The 18,879-nt window shown below is 46.2% G+C and overlaps 1 protein-coding gene across 1 annotated transcript in view; it reads right to left on the reverse strand.

Moving 5' to 3' along the window:
- Window positions 1-382: 382 nt before the first annotated feature.
- Window positions 383-18,879, reverse strand: part of MYO1C (myosin IC) — a 69,850-nt gene continuing 51,353 nt past the window's right edge. The window contains exons 25-31 of the mRNA XM_065418103.1: window positions 12,313-12,406; window positions 12,138-12,193; window positions 11,183-11,318; window positions 9,665-9,735; window positions 8,761-8,858; window positions 1,925-2,024; window positions 383-591 (exon numbers count right to left, since the gene is read on the reverse strand). Of these exons, the coding sequence (XP_065274175.1) occupies window positions 565-591; window positions 1,925-2,024; window positions 8,761-8,858; window positions 9,665-9,735; window positions 11,183-11,318; window positions 12,138-12,193; window positions 12,313-12,406 (582 nt within the window). The 3' untranslated portion in view covers window positions 383-564. The remainder of the gene's footprint in view (window positions 592-1,924; window positions 2,025-8,760; window positions 8,859-9,664; window positions 9,736-11,182; window positions 11,319-12,137; window positions 12,194-12,312; window positions 12,407-18,879) is intronic.

Consider the following 18,879-nt stretch of genomic DNA (forward strand, 5'->3'; position numbering starts at 1 on the left):
AGTGCAACTCACCCACTGAGCTAAAAAATATTTACAGGGTTTTACTCTATGGCTTCTTAATAGTTTTATACAAAGCATCAGAAAGTGACAAAGCAAAATTCTTCATAAATTGTTCTCTGATGATAAAGTCTGGCACTTTATTGAGTTGGCCAATACAGATCTGCCACTTTGTATTTCTTATGATCATGCTTTTGTATGTATCAGGACAGATCAGAAAAAGTTGGCAATTTCACTTCAGGGCTTGGTCTCTGCAGCAATGACAACCTTAACTCCCACTGAGCCCAGCCAAGTACATGAGTTTCCATGAGCCCCAGCTGTAAAAACAAACTCAGCCCCATGCAGTTGCCAGTAAGAGGAGGTGCTTTTTTTTTTTTTTGGTAGTTTCAGATTACATTCTCTTGTTTTCACTTTGTTTTATGGAAGTGCAGTTCTTTGGTAACTACTAAGGAAATGAGCAAGCAGCAAAAAATAACAACAAAAAAACTGCAGGGAAGTACGTCCAACCACTGGAATAAAAGGCAATCCAGATTGGAGGAACAGATCCTTTCCTGCTGACAAATTTTATCATCGAGAATTCAAACGAGGAGCAACCTGAGGAGAAAGTGGAATGGAAACAAAGATACTGTAAACATTTTTAACAATTAGCCCATGAAGCTACCAAAGTCTGGACTGGAGTAGTAAAAGCAGCAGAGAGTCCTGTGGCACCTTATAGACTAACAGACGTATTGGAGCATGAGCTTTCGTGGGTGAATACCCAGTTCGTCGGATGCACCCACAAAAGCTCATGCTCCAATACGTTTGTTAGTCTATAAGGTGCCACAGGACTCTTTGCTGCTTTTACAGATCCAGACTAACATGGCTACCCCTCTGAGACTGGAGTAGTGTTACCCCATATGGGATGCAGAATAAATAAGAACTTGTCCTGATCTAACAAACTCAGACAGATTCTGTAAATCAGAAAGCAAACGCACCAATTTGCCCATGCAGGAAGTCAGGGTTTCTTAAATCTCATCCAGACTCCCAGAAGTTTACCCCAGCAGTCTGGAACTTCACTGGAGGAAGATATGCTTTGTTAAGCAGAGTCCACATAAAGTTGTTCTAATGGGCAAACACTAGTGGACAGTCCCATAGGGTTGAAAATCACAAAATATTTTGGGATATAATCATAATGTAGGCATAAGAGCAAATGGGGGCCTTGATGGGGCTATGGAAGATGTCCATAGCCCAGAAAAGGGATGCTGGTTAGAGTGTCCTGGCCAAATTCCAACAATTTTACTATGTAAAGTCTTCTGTTTTATGTGAATAAGTAACTCCCCTCTCACTTGCCCTCCTCAAACCCCAATCTGTAGGGCTGCTAGCTCAGATGGTTCCACCTTAGGGGTGGGGTGGAAAGTTATTTCCCTTCTGGGACTGACCTCTTGACCAGTCTGAAACTGGGATGGAGACTTTGGACCTTTTCCCTTTTAGATTCAGTGTGTTTGGACTTACCTCTGGCCTGCTGTGACATGATAGCACAGGGGAACAAATCTGGAGGAGTATGACAAGTGGTCCTGTTCAAGCAGCAATATGGCTATTTCAGTCCCAGAGGGGAACTGAGATTGGGGTAAAGGATTGTTTCTTACTTCTGCTCTAAAATCAACAGTGTCTAAGGTGGGTTTGGAACAGATAAGGTGGGAATACTGAACTGCACCACTATAGGCAGAGAAGCAGCCTAGCCAAGTCTGAACAATGTCTGGTAATTGCAGGGAAAGAGGTGTGCAGCCCTCCAACAGCTCAGAATGGGAGAGAGGTTGGAATGCAAATGCTTCCTGTATTGTGTAGGGAACTATAAAGACAATCATAATTTAAAACCCACTTTTCTAAACACGTTTAGATTAATTACTTTCCTTAAGCTGTGCAAACTCTTACACCCGAAGACACTTACCACAGCAAGGTGGCCATTTTTGGCTTTGGCTATGAGCAGTTCAGATCCTGAAGTAAAGTCAATTATTCCTTCTTTGCCTTGCCCAATTGTAAATTTTATGCTGAAAGAAACAAAGGAAGAGTCCTCACATGGTATCTTAGCTAAGTCCCAACTTGCTCATGAACAGTATAATTGTGCCTAATGCTACAGTACAATGCAAATACTTCACAAAAAACAGTTACCTGCCTCTCATAACTATTGATGTGTTGCTCATGTCCATTCCATGTCAGGTGTATATGCTCATCACATGCACTGGTGCCTGAAGTTTTCCCCCAGTGGTATCTGGAGTCGCGCATGTATGCGCTGGTATAAGACACCGCTGTGCCCCTCCCCTCAGTTCCTTGTTGCCAGAACTCCGACAGAGGGGAAGGAGAATACTCATGTCCATTCCATGACCCAACACATCTCAAAGAAAAATCAGGTACCTACCTTTCGTAACTGTTGTTCTTCGAGATGTGTTGCTTATGTCCATTGCAAGTAGGTGTGCGTGCACACAATCGGCAGAAAGCTTTTCCCTAGCAGTACTCGTCGGGTTGGCTGTGGAGCACCCAGGAGTGTATATAGGGCCCTGCCGACCCGCCGCCTCTTCAGTTCCTTCTTGCCGGATTACGCCGACAGAGGGGAAGCAGGTGGGTCTTGGAATGGACATGAGCAACACATCTTGAAGAACACCAGTTACAAAAGGCAGGTAACTGTTTTTTCTTCTTAGAGTGATTGCTCATGTCAATTCCAAGTAGGTGACTCCCAAGCAGTCCCCAGGAGGAGGGGGAGCACTGCTCTACCAAACGCAGCATCATCTCTAGCCTGCTGTCTGATGGCGTACTGCGACTAAAAGATGTCCTGACTGGGGACCTGCACTAGGAAGCAGGGCAGGAGTAACAGGAGGCACCCATCTCAATCCTCCTTCGGCCAGGGCCAGGGCTCAGCTAAGCAGCCTTTGAGCTCAAAGCCAAACTTTTGAAGGTGCGCCCGAGGATGGAGCAACCAGTTCAATACCAGGATCCTGCTCCTCCCTTTGTGAACCGTCTATCCCATTTCTACCATGCCTGGGCTCAAATAACCTCAGACCACTGGGTCCTGAGCACGGTAGAATTGGGATATTCTCTCCAATTCTGTTCCCTCCTTCCCTCCCACCCACCCTCCCCGTGTACAGGCCGAACCGGGACCATATAGATAGACTGGTCACGCTCTCTCCTCAGGTTCTCGAGTCCCTCCAGTGGTGGCTCGATCCACAAGCAGGCAGTGATCTAGGACAAAATTCTCTGAGATGACACCGGGAAACCCTTCATCCTGTCAGCCACCGCAATGAAAAGTTGAGTAGACCTGCAGAAGGACTTGGTTCATTCAAAGTAGGCCAGGGCACATCTGATGTTCAGAGTATGCAAACGCCTCTCCTCGTTGGAATTTTGTGGCTTTGGGAAGAACACTGGCAGGAAGATACCCTGACTGACATGGAACTGCGATACCCCCTTTGGCATGAAGGCTGGGTTGGGACACAGTTGGACTTTGTCCTTGTAGAACACCGTAGAAGGGGGTTCTGAGGTCATGGCCTTAATTTTGGAGATTCGTCTCGCCGAAGTGATGGCTACGTGGAAGGCGACCCTCCACGAAAGATGTAAGAGAGCAGGAGGCAAGGGGCTTGAAGAGAGGACCAGTGAGCTTGGTGAGGACCAGGCTGAGATCCCATTAGGGAACCCGATCACGGACCTGCAGAAAGAGTCTTTCAAGGCATTTAAAGAATCTGATTATCCTTGCATGTAAGAAGACTGATCTATCTTGGATGTGAGAGTGGAAAGCCGATATGGCTGCCAGGTATACCTTGCCTGATGAGTGCCAGACCTTGGTGCTTTAAATGGAGCAGGTATTCCAGAATGAATTGTAAAGAAGACTGAGCTGGAGAAAAGTTCCATTCAGATGCCCAGCAGGTGAACTGTTTCTACATATCCAGGTAAGTCACTCTGGTGGAGGGTTTTCTGTTTTGTAAAAGAAGCTGCTGGGCCTGCATGGAGCAGGCCTGTTCCTCGAGGCTTAGCCATGCAGCATCCATGCTGTCAGGTGCAGGGAGGCAAGGTTCGGGTTTAGTAATTGCCTGTGGTCCCACAAGAGCAGATCTGGGTGGTTGGCAAACGTCCAAGGGGCTACCACCGCTAAATCCATGAGCATGCCGAACCAATGCTGGCGAGACCATGCCAGGGCTATCATAATGACTCGTACTTTGTCTGTCGTGATCCTCAGGAGGACCTTGCTGGTAAGTGGGATTGGTGGGAAGGTATATATCAGGTCGCCTGCCCATGACAGAAGAAAGGCATTGGATAGTGAACCGCTGTCAAGATCTGGCAGGGAGCTAAACTGGTGGCATTTTCTGTTTTGCCTGGTAGTAAATAGGTCCATTTGAGGAGTTCCCCACCTCTGGAAGATGGTCCTGATGACCTCTGGGTGGAGGGACCACTTATGGTGAGAGAAGAAGGACCTGTTGAAGCAATCTGCTGTTCAGCTGCTGATCATGTGTGTTCCGGACCCCAGGGATGTGCAAGGCTTCCAGATGGATAGCGTGTTGGATACAGAAGTCTCACAGGCTAAGGGCTTCTGGGCAGAGGGCCAATGACCGCGCTCCCCCATGCTTGTTGACGTAGAACATTGAAGCTGTGTTGTCTGTCAATGCTTGCATTACCTTGCCCGAGCGCTAGGGAAGGAATATTTCACAAGCTAGACAGATGGCCCTGAGCTCTCTAACATTTATATTTAACAATAGCTCCTGTTGGGACCATAAGCCTCGAGTCCTGAGGGACCAAGATGGGCTCCCCACCCCAAGTCCGAGGCATCTGACACCAGGGACATCATAGGCCATGGGGTTACAAACGGAACTCCTCTGGTTACATTGTGCGGGTTCGATCACCATGCAATGGAGGTAAGTATTTTTTAGGGGGAAAAAAAGATTAGAAAAAATTTGCGGTGGAATTGTGAGGACCTTGTCCAAGTGATGCCTGACTGGGGAGTAGATGGATGTCAGCCACATCTGCAGTGGTCTGAGATGCAGTCTTGAATGCTGAATCACATAGGTGCATGCTGCCATGTGGCTTAGCAGGCTGAGGCATACCTGGGCTGTGGTGAGTGGATGGGTCGTGACTCGGGCAATCAGATCCGACATTGCTCAGAACCTGGCTTCCAGTAAGAAGGCTCTGGTGTGAGTAGAGTTGAGGACTTCTATAAACTCTATCCTTTTCACCCGCACCAATGTTGATTTTTGTTCATTTATCAACAGGCCCAGCACTTGGCAGGTAGCTTGGACTACGGACCTGTGCTCTTGAGTGACCCTTGATGAGCCAATTGTCAAGGTACGGGTAAATTTGAACACCGTGACGTCTGAGGTAGGCTGTGACCACTGCCATACATTTCGTAAACGCTCTTGGGGCTGTTGCTAGGTTGAATGGGAGCACTGCAAACTTGTAGTGCAGGGGTTCTCAAACTGGGGGTCGGGACCTCTCAGGGGGTCGCGAGGTTATTACATGGGGGGGGGAATCGCGAGTTGTCAACCTCCACCCCAAACCCTGCTTTGCCTCCAGCATTTATAATGGTGTTAAATATATAAAAAAGTGTTTTTAATTCATGGGGGGGGTCGCACTCAGAGACTTGTTATGTCAAAGGGGTCACCAGTACAAAAGTTTGAGAGCCACTGTGGTAGTGAGTCTGCCCGACTACGAATCGTAGGAGCCTTCTGTTCCTATGGAAAATAGAAAAGTTCACATCCTTTAAGTTGAGACGTACACATCTCCAGGATCCAGGGAGAGGATGATGGAGGCCAAAGAGACCATGCAGAACTTCAAGTTCTTGAGATATTTTTTGAGGCCTCGCAGGGCCAAGATTGGTCGTAGACCCCCTTTGGCCTTCGGTATCAGAAAGTAGCAGGAGTAAAACCCTTTCCCTCTCAGTTCTTTTGAAACTTCCTGTACGGCTCCCACCTACAGGAGGGTTTGCACCTCCTGGGCAAGAAATTGCTCGTAAGAAGGGTCCCTGAAGAGGGACGGGGAAGGGTCCCTAAAGAGGGAGGAAGGAGGGATGGAAAAAAATTGGAGGGTGTACCTCACTGCTATGGTGCTGAGCACGCATTGATCCACCGTTATAGTGGCCCAAGCAGGGAGGTAGGGCAAGAGACCGCTTGAAAATAAAAGGGTGCTTGGATCCTGGGTTGTAGACTGGGAGGTCACCCTTGGGTGCACACACAAAATATCTGCTTATTTCCAGGTGTATATTGGGTAGAGCCCGACTGGGTGAATGCGGCCAGTGCTTCTTTCAGTAGGGCTCTGACCTGGTCTGGCCTACAAACTCTGAAGCTGCCGGGTTTAAATCGCTTCCTTGCAGGCACATGAGTATAAAGGCCCAGGAAGCGTAATGTAGCCCTAGAGTCTTTCAGACCATGCAACCTGCTGTCTATCTGTTCAGAAAACAGGTTCAATCCATCAAAAGGGAAATCCTGAATGGACTGCTGGACCTCCGCGGAAAGGCCTGAGGACTGCAGCCACGATGCCCATCTTGTTAAAATGGCCAACACCATTGTTCTGGCTACGGAGTTGGCTGTGTCAGAGGCTTCCTGGAGGGAAGCCCTCACCTCAGTCTTGCCCTCTTCATGTATAGCCAAAAACTCCTGCGGCAATGAGTCCGCAAACTTGGCCATGGATTGCCACACATTGAAATCAAACCTCCTGAGCAGGACTTGGTGATTCGTGACACATAACTGGAGGCTGGCAGTTGAATAAACTTTTCTGCGGAAAAGATCGAACCTCTTTGTGTCCTTATTTTTGGGGGTCGAACTGGTTTGACCCTGCCTATCTTGCTCATTGGCAGCAGACAGAACCAAGGAACTTGGGGAGGGGTGGAAATAAAGATACTCAAAGCTCTTAGCAGGGACATAGTATTTTCTCTCTGCATGCTTTGCAACGGGACAGACCTTGACCAGTTTTACATCCTCGTAGACAGGCAGGGTGTCCCTCGATAGGGCCACTGCAGCCAAGATGTCAAACATGTCAGCTGGTTCTGACACTCCTCTGCTTCCAGTCCAAGTTTAGTGGCCACATGCTTAAGTAGTTCTTGGTGTGTCTTAAAATCAGCCTGTGGCACCACATGTGATTGGCCCGTCACTGCCTCATTGGATGAGGAAGATGAGGAGGCTAGAACCGGGGAAGGGACTGACTCCGCTTTCCTGGCTGGCACAGCCTCATCCAAAGCTGATGGAGGCTCCTGAGTATCCTGAAGCAATCCCTTGTCTGAGTCAGGAGGCGGGCGGGAGACTGTTGCCGACGGTTCTCCTGATGCCCCAGACACTGAGCATTGTACCTGGGAGTCTGCGATGGCGGGGGATCCCCCCTGGGTTCCAGAACTGCCAGGGTGTAGGCCACTCGCTCTGGGGCCATGTGCTTGTTGGCGGCCCCAGGGGAAAACCCGCTGGCATTGCAGAGTGCGCCTGGGTGCTGTGACTTCCTCAGAGCCCAAGGAGGCAGGGTCTTCCCTCGGTGAGCAGGTCGGTGCCGCTGCTGCTTCCGTTTCCCCAACATACAAGATGGTCCAGTGCTTCGCACTTGGGGAGCGGTATCGCAGCCCCATATCAGGGTGCCAAGTGTCTGGCGATGGTGCTCGGGGGAATCGGCAACAGTATTCTGGCAATCGATGCCTCAAGCTTGGGGACTAGTGCCAGGGCTCCGGTGACCAGAGTGGGACCGTGAGGACTGGCATTGTGGCTTCAGGGACTGGTGCCGGGTTTCTGGGGACTGATGGTGTGCCTCGGGAAGCTGGCACTGATTGTCTGGTGATCGTTGCCATGAGTCTGGGGACCAGTGCCGAGAGTCCAGAGATCGGTGCTGAGGACTTGGGTGAGTCTCTGAAAACCGGTAGCACAGCTCCAGAGACTGCTGGCGTGAGTGATGTTGAGCGTCGCGGTGCAGGGGAGCGATGCCATGCCTATGGGGATTGTTGCAGTGCCCCTAGTGCTGGCTTTCCTCTAGAGAGGACTGTCATCCCAAGGTGTTGGCAGCACCAGCACTCTCATCCTTATGTCCTACTCCTTCTTAGTGCATGGCTTGAATCCTTTTCAGATTCTACACTTGTCGTGCACGTTGGTCTCCCCCCGGCACTTCAAGCAGCTCTGGAGGGGATCTCCGATTGGCATGGGCTTCTCGCACCGCTCACACGGTTTGAAGTCCGGGGACATGGGGCATGCCCTGTCCCTAAGCTAAGTTCCTTGCCAAAGCAGGAGGATGTTCCAGCACTGTCACTGGCAGCAAGAAGGAATTGAAAGGGCGGGGAGGGGGGCAAGGGCGACTGGCGTTGTTCCTTATACTGGTGCACACGCGCACAACTCCAGAGGGCGCTGGAGCTGGCCCTATGGATTCCACTGGGGGGGAAATTTCCAGCACCGGTGCATGTGGCGAGCATACACACTTGCAATGGAATGGACCTGAGCAAGCACTGGAAGAACTGTGCTCCTTATTGTAACTGATTTTACTTAGAAGTATCTAGATAATTACAGGCTTCATGTTACCACAGTGACTCATCACTCTGTCAGTGACAGAAAAGTAATGATATCATAGCTACCATGGTAGTCAGTACAGCTACGGTCGCATCATGCAGCAGTGACAAGTGATCTGCTACTTCTGTGAGAAAGGAATTAGTAACATGCAGTTAGTTAAGGAGGTTCTGAAGTCAGTCATTTGTTTAAATTAACTGGAACACTCTTTTCACTTCCCAACAAGGCTTGAACAGAGTACCCTATTCAGAACAAAAAAGGAACTTCTTTCTTAACTCACCTGCCTTGACTGATGTTGACATTATTGATTTTGTCGGCACTCATGGCAGTTTTGGTTAGTGTCTCAATGACATGATCACTTTGTAGAATAACATCTCCCTGAAAAAAGCCATAAAAGATCTTTGTAATCATTAATTCTCAACAGATTTTATTTCAGTGTATAAGAGCCCAGAATTATCCCCAAGGGCCTGCAGGATAGTCTGTATTTGTATTTGTATGAGCTTCATTTGCTGGAGAAGTCCAGGACATGTATATCATAATATAAATCTCCTGATACGGACTTAAACACTTCTGATGCTGTTAGTAATAAGGCCAAGACATAGAACCAATCCAAACTGCTGCAACATCCATCAGGGAACCCATAGGCGCCGACTCCATGGCAGCCAAGCTCCCCCACCACCACCCCGCTCCTCCCCCGCCCAGCGCTTCCCGCCCCCTTTCCCCCCACCACCTAACAGGTGTTTGGCAGCGCTTAGGACTTTCCGGAAGGGAGGGGGCGGAGTGAGGACGTGACATGCTCAGGGAAGGAGGCAGGGGTAGGAATTTGGGATGGGGGTGGAATTGGGGCAGGGCAAGGGTGGTGCAGGGGTGGGGCCAGGGGTCAAGCACCCACGGGGCAGAGGGGAAGTCGGCACCTATGAGGGAACCCATCTCCCCAGTACAGGACAATGACAAAAAAACAACAACAACAACCAACCCAATTAGAAAGCGGTGACAAATCAAAAGTAAGTTAGATCTAGGTACCACCCTGCATTCCATCTATTTACATCTTCTCTCTAGCTCTTCTGAATATTCCCTCTCTCCTTCTCCCTGAAACTCAGGACCTGCAGCTGTTTCATACAGTTTGGGACATTCAGCACTTATGGATAGTGAGACAGTGAATGACAGAGACGAGGTTCTCCTACCTTCTGTTTGTTATCCTCACAGCTCACATGGAGCACAAACAAACTGTCACTCAAGCTGCTGACTGAGATTCCTGCAAAACAGAAATGCTGTTTGACTCCAATATATTTTGATGCCTAGACAGTCTGAATACTAGTGGTCCTTGTGAAGCCTGAACTGAGTACGAAGGACTCCATCCATTTTCCAAGCATTTTAGAAATTTTCCATGAGTGTGACAAATAAGTTATATGGTGCCCCAATTGGAAGAGAATGAAACAGCCGCTTATTGTTCTGTCCCTATCTCCCAATAATCACTCGGAAACCGAGGCTTGGCCCAAAATGTAAACTTACATTAAATATGAAAATATATTAATGGCATTGCTAAGTTTGAGAATATAAAACAAAAGTCAGGAAATGCTTAAGTTATCCCTGAGAATGAGGACTTCACTGAGGACATATGCCCCTGAGAATGTTACAAGAGAATAGACCTGCCATCCTCTCCTTAAAATTGAGATGGAGATGAAGGGGAGACGGAACCTAGTCTTCCCCCTGAACACACCCTAATGGGCCCACCCGGATAACTTGAAGTATGCAGAAATTCTATTGTACGTAGGTTTTTATACTGTTTTCATCACCATAGTATCTGAGCACCTGTGTGCGGTGTAGCATTTTTGTTTTGAAAGGATTTGGGTGTGTTTGGTTTTTAGTTAGAAGTGTATCAGATTAAAATCTAAAATGCAAACATTTTGCAGCCTGAGATTAGGACATTCAAATTAAAATAACCTAACTTTCACTGAAACATGCTCAGCCCTGCAATGATAGGGGCTTGTGGGACCCAAACCCCTGAATTAGTGTTGCCCTTGAAAACTTTTTTAAAATGTTGGCAACTACGTCTGCAATAGAAGACTCTGTTAGGTCAGGATTGGAGCAATGCAGTGGTGAATTACTGAACTGGGTGAGAAAGGAGGAAAGGGGACTTGCAATAATGCTGCAGCCTGCAGTGTCTGGGACTGTAGGAACTAAGGGGGTGGGGGTGGGAGTAAGTAGGTCTGAAGAGATTTCACAGACAAGGTAAAGCCAAGTAGTGACCACAGTACATCAGCCAAGGGCTGAACTGGGTACAATTATTTCTGAATAAGATTCCTTTGTTAGCATTTTTCTAGCTTATCCTAACCAATAAACTTTTACACAAATGCCAACAATAATCTTTAAATGCCTGAGGCCTGGAAAACTAAACAATGTCCCAAAAAGCTGAGGAACTAACAGTGCTCTGCCTGGTGTTTGGAGACTGTGAAACTCCCTTGTAGCAAGTGTATGTAGTTGATCAATCCCACAAATCACACTTGTACAAAGAATATTTACAATGCGCACTAATAGGGGCTCAATTTTGGGAAATCCCAATTTTAGGATATTAAAGTTAAAAAGCTACTCTATATCTTACACTCTGTCTTCTTATGTACAGATCACTCAACATCTGGAGTCTTCGCCCCCACCTATAATCATTAAGTGAGCAAAAATCATGTGTCCTGCAGTTGCCTTACCTGTCAGATTGGCATAATCAATTCGTTGTTTGATTTTGGCTTCTTCAACTATGAAGATGGCATTCTGAGTGAGAAGTAGCTGCCGCACTCTTGCCTTGTATCCTTTCCGGTCATACTTAACCACAGGAACTGCATACTGAAACAAGTGTTATGATTTCCAAAAGGAACTTCTTGCCCTCCAATGTAGAAAGCACTGACTAGTGGTCAGTTTACGGGAGTCAGAGAGACAATGGGGGGTGGGGTGGTGAGGTAATATCTTGTATTGGACCAACTGTTGGTGAGAGACAGAAATGCTTTTGAGCTCATACAGAGGTCGTCGTCTTCAGGTCTGGAATTTGATATCTTTCATTGTTATATATAATCCCAGGCCTGAAGACGAGCTCTAAACTCAAAAATGTGACTCTCACCAACCGAAGTTGGTCCAATAAAAGATATTACCTCACCCACCTTGCCTCTCTAATATCATGGGACCATCATGGCTATAACAACATTGCATACAGTTTATAGGGGTGGCAGACAAGCATTCTGGCTTATATTTTCAGGACTGCCTATGTGATTTAAACTGGTCCTAACCCATACCTCAATTTCTCCACCAACAAGAAGATAATACCACCCAGTTCACAGTGGTGTTGAAAGGCCAAATTTAACTCATGTCTATAATGCATTTTGGCCTACTCTAGCCCCTTTCACCTAGTGTATCATCTCCACCAGCAGGAAAACACCCTTTTCAATTCCAAATTCTACACCATAATCCAAATTTACACACACCTCAAAACTACAATTTTTGCAGTTGGAACATTAACACCTCAGCACAGAGTTATCATCACAGATACCCCCTAATCTAATGTAGAATTCTTAATACATCACATCAGGAAATCCAGACACTTGGTAAAGAGTTCACTTCTACTGAATCATTGCAGAAGCTTCACAGTAATCACAGGACACAAAGTCTCACCTTGATTGTTTCATTTTCTAAAACCTGAAGGACTTTAGGGTTTATCTCTTCGGTGCCTAAAAGAGAAACCAAAGAGAAGGTCAGGAGTAACACTATGGCAGGAAGAGAAATGACTAGAAAAGAGAGAGAGAAAAAGTACTAGTATTCCCTGTTCAGATTTCTGAGTGCTACTCACCAAGTCGAGTGTTGATGAAGAGTCTGGGAACACTCTGAGGATAATTGTCTTTTTTACCCTTAAACATCTCACTTGCAACCACTTTCTGATCTAACTGCAAGGGGGGGGGGAAAAAAAAAAACAGAAGTTTTCTGGATCTGTGTAACAGAGTAAAATTCTATTTAAATATAGACCAATAGCTATGTCCAGAAGCTCCGTAAAGGAGAGAGTCTTAGATTTTAATGCCAGAAGGGGCCATTATGATCGTGTAGTCTGACCTCCTGCATAATACAGGCCATAGAATTGCAACAAGTACTGCTTGTAGTAAGCCCATAACTTCTGGTGGTGATGCAGCATATCTTTTAAAAAGACATCCAAGCTTGATAGAAAGCCTTCAAGTGAAGGAGAATACTGTATCCCTAAGTAAATTGTTCCAACAGTTAATTAATCTTAATGTTAAAAATATGTGCCTTAGTGAGAAATTATTTGGCTTCAGTTTATAGCCATTGGATCTTTTATGCCTTTGTCTGTTAGATTACAAAAATCCTCTGGTATTGGCAATTTCCCCCCATGCAGGTACAGTACTTATAGATGCTGATCAGGTCACCTCTTAACCTGCTCTTTGTTAAGCTAAACACTTTGAGCTTCATTCTATCATTGCAAGGCACATTTTCCAGACTTGAAGTAATTTATGCTCTTTTTATGAAACCCTTCTATTTTGTCCTCATCCTTTTTGAAGCATGGACACCAGAACTGAGCAGAGTATTCCAGTAATGATCTCATTAATGTTGTATACAGTGATAACAAGAACTCCCTACTTCTGCTCAATATTCCCCTGCTTATATAGCTAAGGATAGCAATTCTTCTCTTATCCACCACACCACACTGTGAGCTCATGTTCAGTTGGTTATGCACCATGACACGCAAGTGTCTTTCAGAGGCACTGCTTTCCTGGACAGTCCCCAGTCATATAAACATGACCCACATTTTTAGTTCTTAGATGTATGACCTTGCAAATGAACAGCTTTTGCCACATAAGGACAAATAGAACATTACAAAGTGTATTATTTGTATAGCGCCCAACGGGTATGTGTACACTGCAATAAAAGATTGGCAGCACGGCCGTGGCTGGCCTGGGTTAGCTGACTTGGGCACGTGGGGCTCAGGCTGCAGAGCTAAAAGTTGCACCATAGCCATTTGGGCTGGGGTTGGCGCCTGGGCTCTGAAACCCTGTGAGTGGGAAGGGGCTCTGAGCTCAGGCCCAGGCCCAGGCCCGAGCCTGACCGGTGACTCTGCAATTTTTAGCCCTGCAGCCTGAAACTTGGAAGCCCAAATCAACTGACCCAGGCTCTGCGACTCAGTAATACATATTTTTAATGGCAGTGTATGTATACCTAAAGTACACTAAATACTCTACAGATGAAAAAGATGAAAGTGTCAGTCCTGAGGGATAGCCATTGCTAACTAGTTGGCAAAAAAGCAGCTTGCCAAGGCCCAAGTGGGAGATCTAGCATAGAACAAGGAACAAAAGAAACAGCCATGCAGAGACTTTTAAATGATGTGGCAATAAGCTAATGCAGGCAACAGCACTGTCAGTAACCTAATTTTCCTGATGCAGCATTTTTGCTGCAAATTATGTAGAGGGCTAACTGTTAAAAACGTTGTAGATAAGCCATGTTGCCCAACTCTCATAGTTCAAAAGCACATCTACAAGTCGAGCCCTACCACATTCACAGTCCATTTTGGTCAATTTCACGGTCATAAATTTAATGATTTCAGCTATTTAAATCTGAAATTTCACAGTGTTGTAATTGTAGGGGTCCTGACCCAAAAAGGAGTTGGGGGGGGTCACAAGGTTATTTGGGGGGGTTGTGGTACTGCTACCCTTATTTCTACATTGCTGTTGGTAGGGGACGCTGCCTTCAGAGCTGGGTAGCTGGAGAGCAGCTGCTGCTGTCCGGGAGCCCAGCTCCGAAGGCAGAGCCACTGCCAGCAGCAGCGCAGAAGGATGGCATGGTATGGTATTGCCACCCTTACTTCTGTGCTGCTGCTGGCAGAGGCGCTGCCTTCAGAGCTGGCACCTGGCCAACAGCCGCAACTTTTTGGCCGCCCAGCTCTGAAGGCAGTGCAAAAGTAAGGGTGGCAATTCTGCGACACCCCCCCCCCCCAAAATAACCTTATGACACCCCACCCCCCGCAACTCCCTTTTGGGTCAGGACCCCCAATTTGAGAAACACTGGTTTCCCCGTTGAAATCTGTATAGTATAGGGTAAAGGCACACGACCAGATTTCACGGTCCGTGACGTGTTTTCCACGGCCATGAATTTGGTAGGGTCCTATCTATAAGTCTCCGGCTGGTCTACACCCAGCCACTAGTTCGGCGGCTGGGGATCGAAGTTCTGGGTTCGACTTATCGCGTCTGGTCTGGACGCGATAAGTCGAACCAGGAAGTGCTCGCCGTCGACTGCGGTACTCCAGCTCAGCGAGAGGAGTACCGCGGAGTCGACGGGGGAGCCTGCCTGCTGCGTGTGGACCGCGTCTGAACCGCGGTAAGTTCGAACTAAGGTATGACGAATTCAGCTACGTTATTAACGTAGCTGAATTTGCGTACCTTAGTTCGACTTGGGGGGTTAGTGTAGACCAAGCCCAAGACAAAGATGCATTTTTTTTTTTTTTTTTTTTTTTTAAATAAAGCAAGCTACTGAGAACAGTATTTTGAAGATCTGGGTAATTGCCTGTGCAAACTGGCACAGCCATATCTACAATAACCAGCCATTCCCTGCACAATTTGTTATTCAGACGTTTTCAGAGATTTGTAGCCGGCATAAGGTATGTAACTAGAGCTATGTAAATATAAAACAACTGTATTTAAATTAAAATATAACAGATATTTAGGAGATATTCTAGCAATGTCTCGCATGTTTAATATATTTCTCATTGTCTGCTTTTGCAGAGCTATTGCATGTAGGAAATGGAATCTCATTGGTGGTTTATTCTTCTCAATGACTCAAATATATCCATATGAATTTACATAGATCTTTTCATGTAATCTGGAGTGCTGTTGGACTGGAATATTGCTCATTCACACAGCTGATTTGCATAGCTTTAGGAGTAATGTGGAAAGGGAAAATGACTAGTCTTGCTATTCTGCATCTCTTGTAGGATTATCACTCCTGGGGGGGGGGGGGTGAGAGAGAGAGAGAGTACAATGCTACCTATCTTACACACAGACACTTAGAAGAGCCATTCCTTTTCTTCTATCCCTACAGCTTCATCCATTTTCTCAAATCCATTCAAAATGCTTCTATCATCTTCCTACCTAATTGTTTTGATTATATTACACCCCACTCATCCTCTGGTCCCTTGTGCTTCCCTCCCCACGATGCTGGGGGACACTTGAGGATATTATGAATACAAATATTGTAAAATTGCAATGAGTTGTTCCAGATATGCCATGTAAAATATCTGCAAAAATGTTATAATTTGCCAGATATTATCATCTCATTTGTGTGTTTATATCACCTTTGTATTATGAGTTATAGATATATCTGTATTCCGAACCTGTGCTATGCTTCTGGGTGACACCTCCAGACAGTTTGGCATCTGCAGCACTGCCTAGCCTGCTTGATGGCCCATTAAGGACCATTAGCTATACAACTGACCCATTGAGAGAAGGCAGATACACATTATGACTCAGACGGACATGCCTATGGACAGAATTCGAATGTTTTGAAGCCATGTGCTGGGCAGCTTGTGTTTGAAACAAAGGAAGCACAGGCCGCATGGCAAAAGACTATAAAAGGTAGCTGCATCTTCTCCATTTTGTCTTCAATCCTGCTTACCTCACCTCTGGAGGAACTTTGCTACAAACTGACGCTCTGAACAAAGGACTGAATGACCCATCCAAGCTGTGGTTGTGATCCAGAGGGACTTTCAAGCCAGCAAACTCACCAATACTGCTAGGAACTTGATATATGGACTTTGAAGTCTTTATATTTATGTAACTGCTTTACCATTTCTCTTCTTGTTCTTTCCCTTTTCTTTATAATAAACCTTTAGTTTTGGACACTAAAGGACTGGCTGGCAGCGTGGTATTTTGGGTAAGATCCAAACCTATACTGACCTGGTAATGTGGCTGACCCTTTGGGGTCAGAAGAACGTTTTTGTATATGTGAGCAGAGTTTAAAATAACTTCTCACTGTACTGGACCTAGGTGCTGATTGGGAGACAGAACTGGAATGCAATAAAGGGGACTGTGTGATTTCTTTTTTGCTTCTTGATAACCAGTGTGGGGGATCAGAAGCATAGTTTGTGACTGGTTGGGGAGTTTAACTTCAGTGTTACCCACCAGTCTTGGGAGTATCTGCTCTCGCTTTGTAGCCTCCCCTGGCACCCCCGTTCACAGCCCCACACAGTTCCCTGAATGAGGAAAAAATGGAGTCCATTTTCACTGACAGTGCCCTCAGTGCAGATGAAACCAGGATTCCATGGCTGGCAGATGGGATAGGGGATGAACTTCTCTTCCCATAGTCTGCTTTGTCTGTTGGAGTCAGAATCTTCCTGGTAAGGGTTGGTTCCATCAGTAAGGGAAACTGCAGGTCTGGGAGGACCAAAATATCCTCTGGTGAGATATGTGTCTCTACCCTTCTTGAAGGACATGGAGTCTTGTCTCCCCGTATTTCTGGAACTGGTGTGGGAAGGGTTTTAGTGATCACTGGTTCCTTATGGGACTGAGGTGGTACCGATGATGCACTGGGCTTCCACCAAATAGTCGTTAACCAATACCAACAGTTCCAGTGCTTCGGATCCCCGTGTTTACTTGTGGTTGGTACCTGACCTGGTGCCATTGTTAATGCTGAGGCTGGTATCTAAACAGTCTTGGTTTTGAGCAACAGAGGGTCCTGTGGCACCTTTAAGACTAACAGGAGTATTGGGAGCATAAGCTTTCGTGGGTAAGAACCTCATTTCTTCAGATGCAAGAAGTGAGGTTCTTACCCACGAAAGCTTATGCTCCCAATACTCCTGTTAGTCTTAAAGGTGTCACAGGACCCTCTGTTGCTTTTTACAGATTCAGACTAACACGGCTACCCCTCTGAGTCTTGGTTTTATGAGCCTTCTGGCCAGGGCCATGATGTGTGCTCCTGGATGTCTGGCAGGGTCTCTCATTGCACACTCCATTATATGTTTCTTAAACCAGAGTTCCCACACTTGCCGAGTTTGGCTGGATAAGGAGTGGCAAATACTGCGCTTTGCAGAGATGTGGCATTCTCCTAGGCAGTAAAGACACTGCTGGTGCTTGTCATTGACCAAAGAGGAGTGAGGGCAGAAGAGACAGATTTTAAAGCCTTGTAACCTGGGCATAATCCAGATTCCATACTGAGGAGACAGGGGAGGCTCCCTGGGGTGCGGAAGGTATTAACTATCTACATTAAGTAAGCTAACACAAACACATTTTTAACACTATTTACAGACTGAAACCAAGGATCAGCTCTGGACACAAGGGTTCTGACTCAGATCCTGTGATGGTAAGAAGGAACTGGAGAGGCAGTTGGGTTGCATAACTCCTTGTTCCCTTGATGCAGAGCATGAAGAAAGCAATGGTGATGGTGTTGAGCAATGGATACTGATGGCAAGAATCCTATCTCAGATTTGTAGAGCACATGTATATCCCACAGTGGAATACACACAGGGACCAGCACTTGAAATGAAACTAAATGTTTGTGTAGACAAGTCCAAAGTCAGGAAATGCAAATGCTAAGGTGCTAACAGCAGTGGTAATTCAGTTATATTGCACATATTTAATATTTTATTAATATTTTCTATGCTTTATTTATTTGGGTTATATATGGCTGTTTTTTACCCTAGGACTCCCTTCCCTAATTGACCTGATTTACCATACCTCAAACTGCTCCTCAAAACAAACTTCTTCCATGAAAGCATAAACTTCCCAATGAAAGACTATATCAAAATACACACGCACCAGGGCAACCTTCATTCTGACATTTCCTAAATTTTGAGTGCTTCACTTTGCAACCGTAATGTTCTTTTAATGTAGTTTTTGGGAATTGATTTCCTAATTGTTTTTAAAAGCAAACTGAAAACCCCACCAGAAATTACAGCACATGGAACTGTATTAACCTCCAGCTTGATCAGCAGCAGGATTTGGGACCTTTAGATCCATAGCACATAACTCTACCACTTGAGCTGATAGACTAACTAGTAGCAGTAGTAGGCTGTTATCCTCCAGGTGGACTAGCCACTAAAAGATGATGAGACAGTTGTGAAACTGACTGTCAGTGGGCATCTGATGACAGCTTCTTCCTCCCAAGATGCCCTCTTTCCCTGCTGCTTCTAGCTACCCTCTTGGGACTCCTGCCCTCTCCTCCATCTGGTCTTATCTGCCTCCCCCTCCTCCGCACCCCATTCAACCATACTTAGGCACCTAAAACCCAGATTGGGCTCCAAAATACCAGGTGTAGGCACCTAAATCCCAGTTTTAGCTCCAATGCAAACCACAAAACTACCACCAAACCGTGTAGGTGCCTAAACTCACTCAGCACCTAAGTTTTCAGAGTAAAAGTTCCCTAG

The sequence above is a fragment of the Emys orbicularis genome, chromosome 17 (assembly GCF_028017835.1).
Source record: "Emys orbicularis isolate rEmyOrb1 chromosome 17, rEmyOrb1.hap1, whole genome shotgun sequence".
In the NCBI taxonomy this organism is placed as follows: Eukaryota; Metazoa; Chordata; order Testudines; family Emydidae; genus Emys; species Emys orbicularis.